This window comes from Vipera ursinii (genome assembly GCF_947247035.1).
Source record: "Vipera ursinii genome assembly, chromosome: 1".
Classification (NCBI taxonomy): Eukaryota; Metazoa; Chordata; class Lepidosauria; order Squamata; family Viperidae; genus Vipera; species Vipera ursinii.
The window spans coordinates 289,016,397-289,029,414 of record NC_139512.1 but is presented as its reverse complement, the minus strand read 5'-3'; the positions used below and the strand labels follow the sequence as shown (position 1 = coordinate 289,029,414).

At 37.3% G+C, this 13,018-nt stretch overlaps 1 protein-coding gene across 1 annotated transcript in view; it reads left to right on the top strand.

Moving 5' to 3' along the window:
* CEP170 (centrosomal protein 170) overlaps window positions 1-13,018 on the top strand; it is an 86,024-nt gene that overhangs the window by 56,370 nt on the left and 16,636 nt on the right. The window contains exons 12-14 of the mRNA XM_083349945.1: window positions 1,679-1,805; window positions 2,104-3,930; window positions 10,944-11,178. Of these exons, the coding sequence (XP_083206071.1) occupies window positions 1,679-1,805; window positions 2,104-3,930; window positions 10,944-11,178 (2,189 nt within the window). The remainder of the gene's footprint in view (window positions 1-1,678; window positions 1,806-2,103; window positions 3,931-10,943; window positions 11,179-13,018) is intronic.

Genomic DNA, 13,018 nt, shown 5'->3' with positions numbered 1-13,018 from the left:
TATCAACTCACATCATTCTCTGGTTCTTTCCAGGAAACGGTTGGTAATTGTTGGCCAACTCTTGTAATGAGGGCAGCCCTCTTTTCATGGTGTTCCTTTGGGAGGTGATGCAAGAGTGATACTCTTCATGAGTATCAAAATCAGCTGGGGGAGGGATTTAAGCTTTGTCTATTGAACAGAAGCTGCTGTCAGGAAAAAAAAAAGATTGGTTACCACTTCAGGAGTTATAGCCAATCTTAGATAATGTAAGAATTTTCTGATGCTGGGATGAACGTTATGTGCATGTATTTTAAGTATTCCATTAATGTGAGCAAGGTCTGCGATAGCAGTCAGTAGTGATGGGGAGTAAAAGATTTGGTACTGGCAAATCATTATAGAAAAAGGGAGATTAATTTTATGGAAATATAAACAAAATGGGAAATGTAATTACCATTTGATGCCCATTTATCAGGCCTACAGAGTTACCTTAATCTTGTAAAAAAAAAACCTGATTTTGTGACTATATAATATCAGGTCAGTCTAAAATAATAAAGATTCTCACAATTTGCTTATAGATGAGAAACATATTTGGCTGGTATAACAAAGACCAAGATGGCATCAGACTACACAAGGGAGCTATGATAGCTAAAGTAGCCAGATGGGTGAATAGAATGTAGCTGTAGGAAAAGCTAACTTGGATGTGGCTAGGCAGAGTATACCGCCCTTTGAAAGTTAAAGAAGCAATTTTCTGCATTCTGATTTCTTCTTGGGTGATTAAGTTGATTAGCAGCAAAATACTAAGTGACTGCTACTATAATGTTGTCACCTTCCTAGTTTCAAATCATTATTGAATCTTGTTTGTAATCCTGGCTTGCAGTCACTGTTTAAACCAGGTATGTCAAGCTTTTGGCTTGCCTGGTCGCATTGAGTGAAAAGGAATTGTCTTGGGCCACATATAAATTATATAATGTATATAAATAACCAATTTATCTTGTGGGGCTGCATTACTAGCTGTCCATGGACTGTGGGTTGGGCATGCCTTCTTTAAATAGTGGCTCATCTAACATTCCAGAAAACTCATTGGAAATAGGAACTATTCTGTCAATGGAAATTGAAAGCAGAAGAGAGAAAGAATATTCATTCTTATTTCAAGTGTGTCAAGTGTGCATTGTTACACACATTATGGCTTCTGGGTTATTGGTTCTTTCCTTTTTTTCCCCACCAGTAGTCTCTCACATAAAAATGATTTTCCAAAATCTGTGTTTGCAAAGAACAGGTCGCCTGAATCTATAGAAAGACACTCAGATCTTTAACCAAGATGATAAAATACCAACAGTTAAGATGATTTTTTTTTTAAAAAATAGACTGGTTTTAAACCACTGTATTAGACTGATGTTGATCTATGATTTCATTTATTTATGCATTTATTTGCTGCATTTGTACTCTTACCTCATTCTCAGCAAACTTTCCACTTTGAGTTATTCTAAGCTTCCTGGGTAAGGTTATAAACATACTCTTACAGTGTGAATTTTTAAGCCATTATAACTTGTTTTATATCTTAATTTTCTTCAAACTTTTCAGCTTCCTACTTTAAAGTGAATAAGACTGGATCCTGTAAATATTTACCATAGGAAATTTCTGAATAGATTATCTGGTTTTACTGGGTGTGTAACTGATCTTTTTTAAAATCCCATATTAGGAAAGCACTGGCATATCTGGAAGCAAGCGCTGGGTGTCACAGTGGGCTAGTCTGGCTGCTAATCATACAAAACATGAAGAAAATGAAGAACGGATGGAGTCATCTGTGCTTGTTCACCTAGAAAATGGTACCATATCTAATACCTGCAGCTCTTTTTATACTATATCAATCTATTATCTTGTTTAGTCACATTTTGGGTTTGATGAATATATATTTCATTCTTCTCAGTGATTCATTTTTCCACAACTCTTATGGAAATATAATTATATTTTTATATTCTATTTTATAAATTGCATGACATTTCAATTTTTAAATCTGAAAGGTATGTGTGACAAGAAAAGAGGCTTTAATTTTGTCTACTCTGTCACATATATTAAATTTTAGAATTCCTGATTAAGTTTTGTTTCCATTTTATTTGATTTTAGACACTGATATCGGTGGATCTGGCCTGTCAGTTAGAAGTTCTGGCTCAATTACCTCTTTAACCAGCCTAGATCGAAAGAGGCGGACACTCCCTCAGTTGCCAAAGGAGGAAACTGCTGTTATCGAAGGACAAAAAACAAAAGTTACAGCCCATCACAGATCAGAGATAGGTGAAAAACAGGACACAGAACTTCAAGAGAAAGAAACTCCAACTCATTCTCAAAAAGAAATAGGACATGCCACCGATAAAAGCCTGACTAAAGCGAGCCAGACAATAAATGGCCTTTCTCCTAAAGCAGATAAGACAGTTTTTCACTCCGGTAGTTGCCTTGCTTCTGAAAAAGAGAAAAATGAAAATGGCAAAGAAACATCTATGGTAAAGCAATCTTTAACTAAAATTCAAAATGAGCTGACACATTGGATCCCAGCTAAATTATCTTCTGCAAGAACTGCAAGCCAGGTTGAAAAAGGGAGAGAGGAATCTTCTGTTTCCCATAAATTGGATATGAAAGAAAAGGCATCAGGGCGTGGTGCAGGTAAAACAGAAGTTAAATTGTCACAAAGTGAAGGGAAAAGGAGGAAAGCCGAGGAAGCCAAATTGCAAACAACTAAAGGACTTAGTGGAGATAAAAAGGAAATATCAAAGCCATTAGTAAGACAAGGCAGCTTTACTATAGATAAACCAAGTGCAAATATACCCATAGAATTAATACCTCATATTAATAAACAAGGAACTACTCCATCAATTTCTTTAACATCCACCAACAGAACAAGTGAGAAAAGTGATTCAGTGGAACTAGATCCTGGTCTAGATACAACACTTATTTTAAAAGACACGGAAGCTGTAATGGCTTTTCTTGAGGCAAAGCTGCGTGAAGAAAATAAAACAGATGAAGGACCTGACACTCCCAGCTACAATAGAGATAATTCCATTTCACCTGAATCAGATGTGGATACTGCTAGTACAATTAGTTTAGTTACTGGAGACAGTGAAAGAAAAACTACTCAGAAACGTAAAAGCTTTACTACTCTCTATAAAGATCGATGTTCAACTACTTCTCCCTCAAAGGATATTTTAAAGTCATCTTGTTCAAATGCCAGTGACAAAATGGAGAAGAAAACAAAAGGCCGCTCCTCAGAAGCTAGTTCAAGGGGTGATGCACGCAAGATTGCACAGAGTAGTGGAAGAATAAGGCAGCCTTCAGTAGATTTAACAGATGATGATCAAACTTCTAGTGTACCTCATTCTGCTATATCTGATATCTTATCTTCTGACCAGGAAACATGTTCTGGCAAATCACACGGAAGGACTCCTTTTACCTCAGCAGATGAACATTTGCATTCCAAAACGGAAGGAATTAAATTAGCTAAGTTGAAGTCTTCTTCACCATCAACTGGGCAAGTCAGTAAGTCAACCACTCTTCCAAGGCCTCGCCCTACAAGGACTTCACTGTTACGAAGAGCACGGCTTGGTGAAGTGTCAGATAGTGAACTCGCAGATGCAGATAAAGCATCAGTGGCTTCTGAGGTGTCTACTACAAGTTCTACATCTAAGCCCCCATCAGGAAGGAGAAATATTTCAAGAATTGACCTGCTTGCCCAGCCACGGAGGAATAGACTTGGTTCTTTATCGGCACGAAGTGACTCTGAAGCAACAGTAACTAGAAGCTCTACGTCTCGTACTTCAGAAGCCATAACTAGAAGTGGCATTAGACTAACACCACCAGCAGACAGTACTAAAGTTTCTCCTAGAATTAGAGCTAACAGCATTTCTCGCCTATCAGATTCCAAATCCAAATCTCTGTCTTCAGCCCATAACTCTCCATCAGGTATGAGATACTTTCCATCTTACCTCTAATAATTTCATTTTTCAGCACTTTCCATTTTCATTTGGTCCTGTGGCTTACTAAAATTGATGCTTGTTCTCATGCAAAATATTAACAAGTCAAACACAAAGGCATTAGGGCACATACACATACACATACATATATACAATTACTTATACATATACTAGCTTTAAAGAAAATATAGTTCAAAAGCCAAGTATGCTTTTTCACCATAATTCTTGAGGACTTAAAAAAATGTTTAAGTATTCAGGATTGTGGACTTGCTTCCCAGTCGTAATATTTACGGTTCATTCAGGTTGAACCTAAACTGCAGTAACCTAATTTTGTGTTGCAGTGTTCTACATAATAACATTGTATGTGGCCTGCCCAATTACGCAGTTTCATAACAGCTACTGGTAGTCATTGGAGTCTGCATCAAAGACATGTAATTTTCATGTGACAGGTACTATAAAAGGAAACGAGTATACTTGCAAAATTCTGCTCTTGTGCCATATGATGATTATAAAGCTTGCTTTAATTATCAACATTCTGGGTAGAATTTGAAGAACTACTACAGGGATAACATTTCCTTAAATGTTTTTAAGGCCACATTACCTATTCAGAATACACCAACTGCTACTTTAAAATGTTTATGGAATCATGGAGCAGCATGTGACAAACATTTAGCTGTGGTAACTTGAAGAGAAAGTTTTTGTGCATGCATTGCATATTTAAAATCTGACTGCAGGATGCAAGTTTTATTACATACTGCTGAGCGTGATATGGTGTAGTTTAAGCATCCTTTCAGTTAATCTGCTGTGGTTATTTATAAATCAATTTTCATTTCTTTAGGACTTTCATTTGAGCTTGATACCAGAAGTATCAGAAAACTTATACCACTCTAGAATAAGGCTAAGCATCCACAGTGATTTGCCTGTGGCTTCCATCAGCCCATTTGCAGTCCATCATCATCCTAAAATTGTATTGCTGCACTACAGTAGCAAAATGGCTGATATTACATCATTTTAAAGGAAGCAATAGGAACAGTTTATCTTGAAAAGCCTTCTGCTTCTTTTCCTACCCTTAAACTCAAATCAGCCTGTGTATGGAAATTCTCCATCATCCAGTTCATGGTTGTCCCAAAGGTGCTTTTTCCAAAAGGCAACTGGATTTTCTTGGTTTTTCTTTGAAAATGTTTCGCTTCTCATCCAAGAAGCTTCTTCAGTTCAGTTCAGTTTTGGAAAAGCACTTTTGAGTCAAATCAGCCTGTTTTTCAGATTTTGTACTGTAGAGAGAGGCTTCCCATTCTCTTCCACACGTAAAATCCAAACACATCAAAACGTCTCAGCTCCATTCTTCCAGTGACATCATAGCATCACAGAATAGTTTCTGGTAGCTCTTTGATACTGTATTGCACCCCACAGTAAATTATAGGTAGCAGATCCTAGAATTTAGAAGCAATGAAGCAACTTCTCAAATGAGTTGAAAGCCAAAGAAGATTTATTGAATAAGACTAGACAAATAATATTTTTAAGCACAATGTGTTAAATGAAATTGATTTATAGCAAAAGATGGAATCTTAGCCCCTTCTACTGTCTGAAACCCCTTCTTCAGTATGCTCATGGAATGATAGCAGGCAAGTCCCTTCAAAGCCAGTGAGTAAGCATGATTGTCCTAGAATCAAGCTTGCATCGAGGTTCCCACTTTAAGACAGTTTTCAAACTTTTCATGGTATACCCTTACAGTTAATCTAATTAGGAATTTCTGTTACTTACATTTATTTTATTATCAGTGAAAAACATTTGCCAAGTCAGTGCAGTTTACTCCTCCGCCTTTCTGAAGGTAGCTGGCTTTGAAACATATCCGGTCTGAATTTGTGCTGGGAAATCAGAGTCAGCTAATGGGAAAGAAAAAAGAACATGCAACTAACTTTAAATACATTTAAGGCTTAAAAGAGGTTTTAATCATGCAAGAAATTTGATATATGCTACTAATACTTGTCCCTTGGTGGGGCAAATAGTATGCTCAAATGTTGCACATCTTAGGGTGTAGCATCATCAGAAATAATTTGAGGACAGATTCTTTTATTAAAATAGAAGATAATTTGTGAAATCTTCATCATCATCATCAGAAGTAGTAGTAGTAGTAGTAGTAGTAGTAGTAGTAGTTGGAAGGGACCTTGGAAGTCATCTAGTCCAACCCCCTGCTCAGGCAGGAAACCCTATACCATTTCAGGCAAATGGCTGGCCAGTCTCTTCTTAAAAACTTCCAGTGTTGGAGCATTCACCACTTCTGGAGGCAGGTTGTTCCACTGGTTAATTGTTCTAACTGTCAGGAAGTTTCTCCTTAGTTCTAGGTTGCTTCTCTCCTTGACTAGTTTCCATCCATTGCTTCTTGTCCTGCTTTCAGGTGCTTTGGAGAATAGCTTGACTCCCTCTTCTTTGTGGCAGCCCCTGAGATATTGGAACACTGCTATCATGTCACCCCTCACCCTTCTCTTCATTAAACTACACATACCCAATTCCAGAAACCGTTCCCTGTATGTTTTAGCCTTCAGTCCCCCAATCATCTTTGTTGCTCTTCTCTGTACCCTTTCTAGAGTCTCGATATCTTTTTTACATCGTGGTGACCAAAACTGGATGCAGTATTCCAGGTGTGGCCTTACCAAAGCATTGTAAAGTGGTATTAGTACTTCACGTGATCTTGATTCTATCCCTCTGTTAATGCAGCCTAGCACTGTGTTGGCTTTTTTGGCAGCTGCAGCACACTGCTGGCTCATATTTTAAGTGATTGTCTACGTTCTTACTTTTTACCTGACACTCACTGAAGGTTTGTGGAATAAACTTAAATATTTATTAAATATTTAAATATCTTTAAATATTTAAATATCTTTTATAGCAGCCATAGATATAAAATACAAGTAGACTAGTAAGGGCAAATAAGTTCCATCTTATTTATTGACTTATTTACATTTCTTTTTAATAACAGAAAACAAAACACAAATATAATTGTGATAGTGAATACGTTGCAAAAGAGAAGGAAATAACACATAAAAAGTGCTTTAACAAAAGTGAAAGAAATACAACTATATCTCATAACAATAAACAACTAGTTCTATATATGCTTGTTTAATCCAAATATTATTCAAGCATGTATATATTTCTAATTCATCTATATGGCTATCCTTTTTTAACCTACTGTATTTTATATAAATAAGTCCCATATTTCATTATACTTGTCTGTATGAAGTCTGAGTATATATAGGCTACCTGCTCATAAATGGAAATTCAGTCCATTGAATAAATGGAGCTATGTGTTTCTGATACTGCAATATCACTCTTTTAGCCATAATAAGGGTACAAAGAATCTATTTATGTTCTCCAATTGTCAAATTCCGTGTACTAGGTATGTAATTCAAAAGAATATTATCCTCTGAAAAGTTTAGTATTTGTCACACAATCATGTTTATACAGTGCACTACTCTGTGCCAAAACTTGGTAAGTATGAGTAAGTTTTATCTTTATACATAGGCAGTACTACTTGTTAATTTTCGTTATTATTCCAAATAATTTGTTATTAAAAAAACATTTGTGATTCTCCTCGCTGCAATGTAAATTGATACTTAGATTTTCAAATTGAATTAAATGCCAAAAATAATTTAGTGTGTTGAAATGTGTCAGTACTGCTCATATTTTTTCCACATCTTTTTAAAGTGGTGGAATTAACTTAATTATTACCTTTAAGACAAATGCATTAAATCCGTATGTGTCAATAACATGATAACACATTTTTGTACACAGAGATATATCATCTTCTTCCAGACCCAGATCCTGCTGTTGAAACTTACAGTGGTAGAGTACTGGACATCATGTATTTTAAAATTTTCACCCCTATTTTTTTCTCTAAATACTCATGTTGTACAATGCTGAGTTGCAGAACTAGTTTTAAATATGTATTTTAAAAAAAACTAATTGGAGTTTTATTTTGAATAAGCAATTTGAAGGTATAGGAGAATTTTGAGTTCAAAGATATCTCTCTCTCTACACACACACACACACACACACACACACACACACACACACAAACATACTGGCTTTCCATCCTTTAAACAGAACTATAACCTACAGTATATTCCAAAGTCATTTAAGGATTATCTGCCTTCATTTAACAAGTCACAGTTACAGCCATTATTTAAGCCTTCAGCAAAAAAAGAACTTCGTTTCTAGAAGAGTCATCTCTGCATTTAATCAGTATGAACAGTCACCCACTTTTCAATGCTCCACAATTTCATTTTTTCTGGCTTTACTGTGGTAAATGATTTGTTTGATTTGATCAGATGAGTTTATTCTCCATGGCACCTGAAATCAGGACAACGGGCAAGGGGTGGAAGCTTGTCACAGGGAGGTTCAACCTAGAAATAAGGCAGAATTATTCCTGACAGAATAATTAATCAGATTGCTTCCTGGAATTGTGGGTGCTCCACTGCAGGAAGTTTTGAAGAAAAGATTGGATAACCATTTGTCTGGGATGGTATAAGGATTTCTGCCTTGGGCAGGCAGTTGGACTAGAAAACCTCCAGGGTCCTTTCAGTCTCATGATTCTATGAAATTTAGGCACTTAGTAATTATATGACTTTAAGAAATATTGCAGGTAAAGACTAATTCACAACTTTATCAAGGGCGAGACACAGGTTCTTTTTTTCCTGGTAAAATTTTCATTTATACTTGGACCCCTAGTATTGGGGGGGGTTGTTTTTTTCCAATGGAATCTTGTTTCCCAAGAGCGGTGTCAACCATTAAATACCTCAGCACACTGAAACCTCCTTCACTCTTCCAATCAACACTTCCTCACCTGGTCTGGAACCCCTGCAATTGCCACTGACTTTAACAGAGTTTTCACTCAATTGATAAAAACCATGCCTGACAACAAAGATAATTGAAATTATCTTGGTGGGTTTTTTATCTTTTTTATTTTTTGGCAATGCAGTGGTACCTTGGTACTCGACTGCTTTGAAACTCATCAAATTTGGTACCCAATGCATTTTAAAGTTAATATTTTGTCCTGGTACTCATCATTTGGTATTTGTTCTGTTCCAGCCTACGACCGGCCCTGTTTGTGTGTCAGGGACAACCCCTTTTTCCTTTTTACAGTCAATAGGCTGGAAAAACCCAACCCAAATTTATTTACAGTTCAAACAAAAAAGCAACAGAATATTTCCTTCAATAAATGAATCAAAATATCAAACAAGAGTTAAACAGAAGTATCAAGAACATACCAGGATTCTCTTAGAATGTCTCCAAATGGTTGCCTTCAGCAACCAGCCCCGCCCACACCTTCCCCTTTTATTATCAGTCCCAAGGTGTGGCTTCTCACTGCTGTTCTGTACCAGCCTGCTACCGGCCTTGCAGAAAAGGCAACCCCTTTACAGACGGCAAGAGGCTGGAATACGTCTGCCAAATTTATTACAAAAACAAACAAGACACGAACCAAGATACCAGAGCTTTGAAACACTATCTGAGCGGTTGCTTTCAGCAAACCAGCCCTCCCCAAACATTCCCTTTATAAAGAGTTCAGGGCGTGGCCTCTCTCTGCCTCCTTCCGAGAAGCCCCACAGCCTTCCTCTGTTTACTCCTACTTGACTGCCCCTGCGTCGGGCGTCCTTGAACAGGGCCAGCTGTGGGTCATCTTCATCCACGCTGTCAGGCTCACACAGCTGGGTCTCCGTGGTGACCAAGTGGGAGGGGCCTGGCTGAGGGTTCTCATCAGCAAGATCTTCAACCCCCTCAGCAAGGTCTTCAACACCCCCCCTCCTCTGAGTCGTCCGACCCAACTGCCGAACCCACAGGCTGACCCTGAATCACAACAACTGCCTTCTCCTCTCACTGAGTTTCCTCATTGATTTTCTCTGCTCTGCTCTGCTCTGCTTGATTGCCTTCTGCTTCTAACGTCTCTGAACAGATTCAGCTGTGAATCCTCTGAGTCCGACACCTCGTACTCACACAGCTGAGCCGCATGAGGAACATGACTGGAGGGGCCAGGCTGAGAGTCCTGCAGTGCATCAGAGCCTCCCTCTGACACCAAAGGCTCTCCAAACCCCTCCTCCTCCTCAGATTCATCGGACTCAGCTGCTGGGAGCACAGGCTGACACTGAATCACAACAGTATTCAGCGCACAAGTTAGAACTTGTTGATGTCAGCTGCCTTGTGACCTCACTACATTATTCCTTATAATGTTTGGTACTCATCATTTTTTGTAATTGTTCTTCCCAGAATCAATTAATGATGAATACCAAGGTACCACTGTATTGTTATCTCTAAGAATTGATGCTTATATTATCATAAGCTTCCCTTACATGTTTTTAAAAAGGAGAAATCATTTTAGTGGATCTCAATGTCTGTGTGGAAGTGAACATTTTCTTTGTTAAATCTGCCAGTGTTCTTTCTTAGAAAATAACAGCATCCTTTATTGTTATTACTTCCACCTATTTTTATATATAAACAAAGCAGTGAACAAACCCAATTTTCCTACCTCTGTTTTCCTCACAAGTAAGGGAACTCAAAATGTGTCCTTATAATAGTCAATATCTCCTAGTATTTTCTAATTGGGTTTCAAATGACACAAATTATAGTTTTTCTTCTCTAAATCATCCCATTAATAGTGCTTATGTTTCCATGTGTCGTCAAATATGCAGTTACACTTTTTTTTAATTGCGGTGATTTGCAAAAAAAAGCATACAGATTCACTGTATTGGCTTATTATTTTAGACTAATATTAATATTCTGCCTTATTAACTCAACATTGTACACAGAGTATTCTTTTTCACATTTTGTCAATTAGTGTTTATTATTTAACAAAATTCTATTTTTTTTTTAGTTTCAAACTAGTAAGCACTTTAATGAGGCATTTGGGGTTTGGTATTAAGCAACTTTGGTATGCTATCATGTTGTTAAAGTCATACTTGTATTATCTGCAATAAATAGAACAATAATTCTTTTTCAATAATTAAACTAATTTAGTAAATTCAAGATGGAGGCGCTTTCCTACTGATTATGCTTCCACCTCAGAAGATGAATTTGGATCAAACCGTAATTCTCCTAAACATGCCCGTCTACGTACTTCTCCAGCCCTGAAAACTACTCGAGTGCAGAACATTGGAACACCAGTACAGAGTAGCAATACCTTCAAGCATAGGATAAAAGAACAGGAGGACTACATTCGTGATTGGACTGCTCATCGAGAAGAAATAGCAAGGTTGGCTTTCCAAGAAATAACAACTCTCTGAAAAGCAGAAGACATTAATTATAGCCTCTCTTTCACTCATAATTTTGGCACCATCAGGAGGTCCAGCAGTGTCTGCAGCAAACCACAGTGATGTCAAAAAATGGCAACATGCAGCGATGTTATCATGCAAATATTTATTTATTTTATTTATTTATTTTATTACATTTATATACCGCCCTTGCTTATGTCTTGACATCTAATGCAAGTACATATGTTGTGGCATTTACATGACATCACTGTGAACAAGCTGCTGTCTTCCTCATCCTCCACAACCCCCTATGAGGAATAATGAGGAAAACTTTCAATTTAGTTACATGGAATGATAACTTCATGGCATGAATTGCTATAAGATCTGTACTTGGCTTTGAGTGGTTTTCTGAGGATTTCTTCCTCAAAACTGGAATAGGACCAGATGAAAAATAAATATGACTTCCTTGAAAAGTAACTGAAATAATTCATGCTTAATTAGATAGTCTGTTTACACCACAAGCATTGCATGGGTACATCAGCAAAATGATAGTGACTACGAAGGACAGTGGCTAGGGTTCCTATCTCCCAAGTAAACAACCCTTAACTTCCAGTGCCTCTTTTGCAGCCTTTGTTAAACAAACTTTGGAGGAAGGTTTTTTACTGTCTGATTAAAGATATTTTTTTAAAAAATCACGTATGCTTTAGGAAATGGGTGTCAAATTTGCCGCGTCACGTGATGTGTCGCAACGTATCGTGACTTTTTTTACATTACCGGAGCTGGGGTGGGCGCAGCCTCCTCATGATGCAACCAGCTCATGGGCCGGCAGTTTGACACCCCTGCTTCAAGACATCCATTTCATCCTTTAGAAAACCATAAGCTTTGGGGGAAATTATAAAGCAAAATAGATTCCTTAGCAGGCTCCTTAACCTCATCCCCTGCTTCAAAAATTGACCACAAACTCTGGTGGCACGATGATGTTCCTTGCCTTGCTTTCTGCACCTCCTAAAGAAAGTCTGAGGCACTCAGAACAAAAATGATTCTCAACTCTGGATTAGATGAGTGCCACGTGTGTGAATAACTTTGTGTAGTATTCAGAAATTCAATTGAGAATGGCTTCCTTAACCTGAAGTAGAGTGCAATATCTTTGTATAACAATACAAACAATTGTTAGATCAGTCAACGCATCACATGTTTTCTATTCCCAACCAAACTTTATTCATTAAAATGTGTATTAATTAGTTATAATTTAACGTGTTAGTTTAAATCTTAAAATACTGTTTTCATGAATGTCAGAAAACAGACCATTTTCTAGACTTCCTTAAAGCTTTGTGTATTTATGGACACTTGTAACAGGAACAAAGCAGCAAAATACTGATATTCTGGTCATACTCAGAAAAGCACAATATTATTTATTATCTCCAGATTGAATCTTTGTGAAATCCAGTTTTTAAAACACAAAATAGCTAACGCAGAATACATATACAAAATTAAACCATGTCCTTTTTCCCCCAAGACCATGTTTTATAACTATTTAATAAAGACAGATTGACCATGTGAGACAAGGGGCTTTTAGACACTGATAAATTTAAGGAGAGGGAAACAAAGGAAGGGGGAATCTAATAATAGATGAGCAAAGTTAACAGTGATGTTATGAGTGGGCTCTGAGCAGGAAGAGCATGGGCACAGAGCCCTCAATTGTACCGAGATAGGATTATGATCAAATACGTATATGCAAAAACATTTTCCTGGAGTTGTATTCAGTTAGTTCCGCCTGCTAACAGAACGGTTTTTTCATCAACGGAATGGGATGATAGTGATTTTCTCTGCTACTCCATTCCC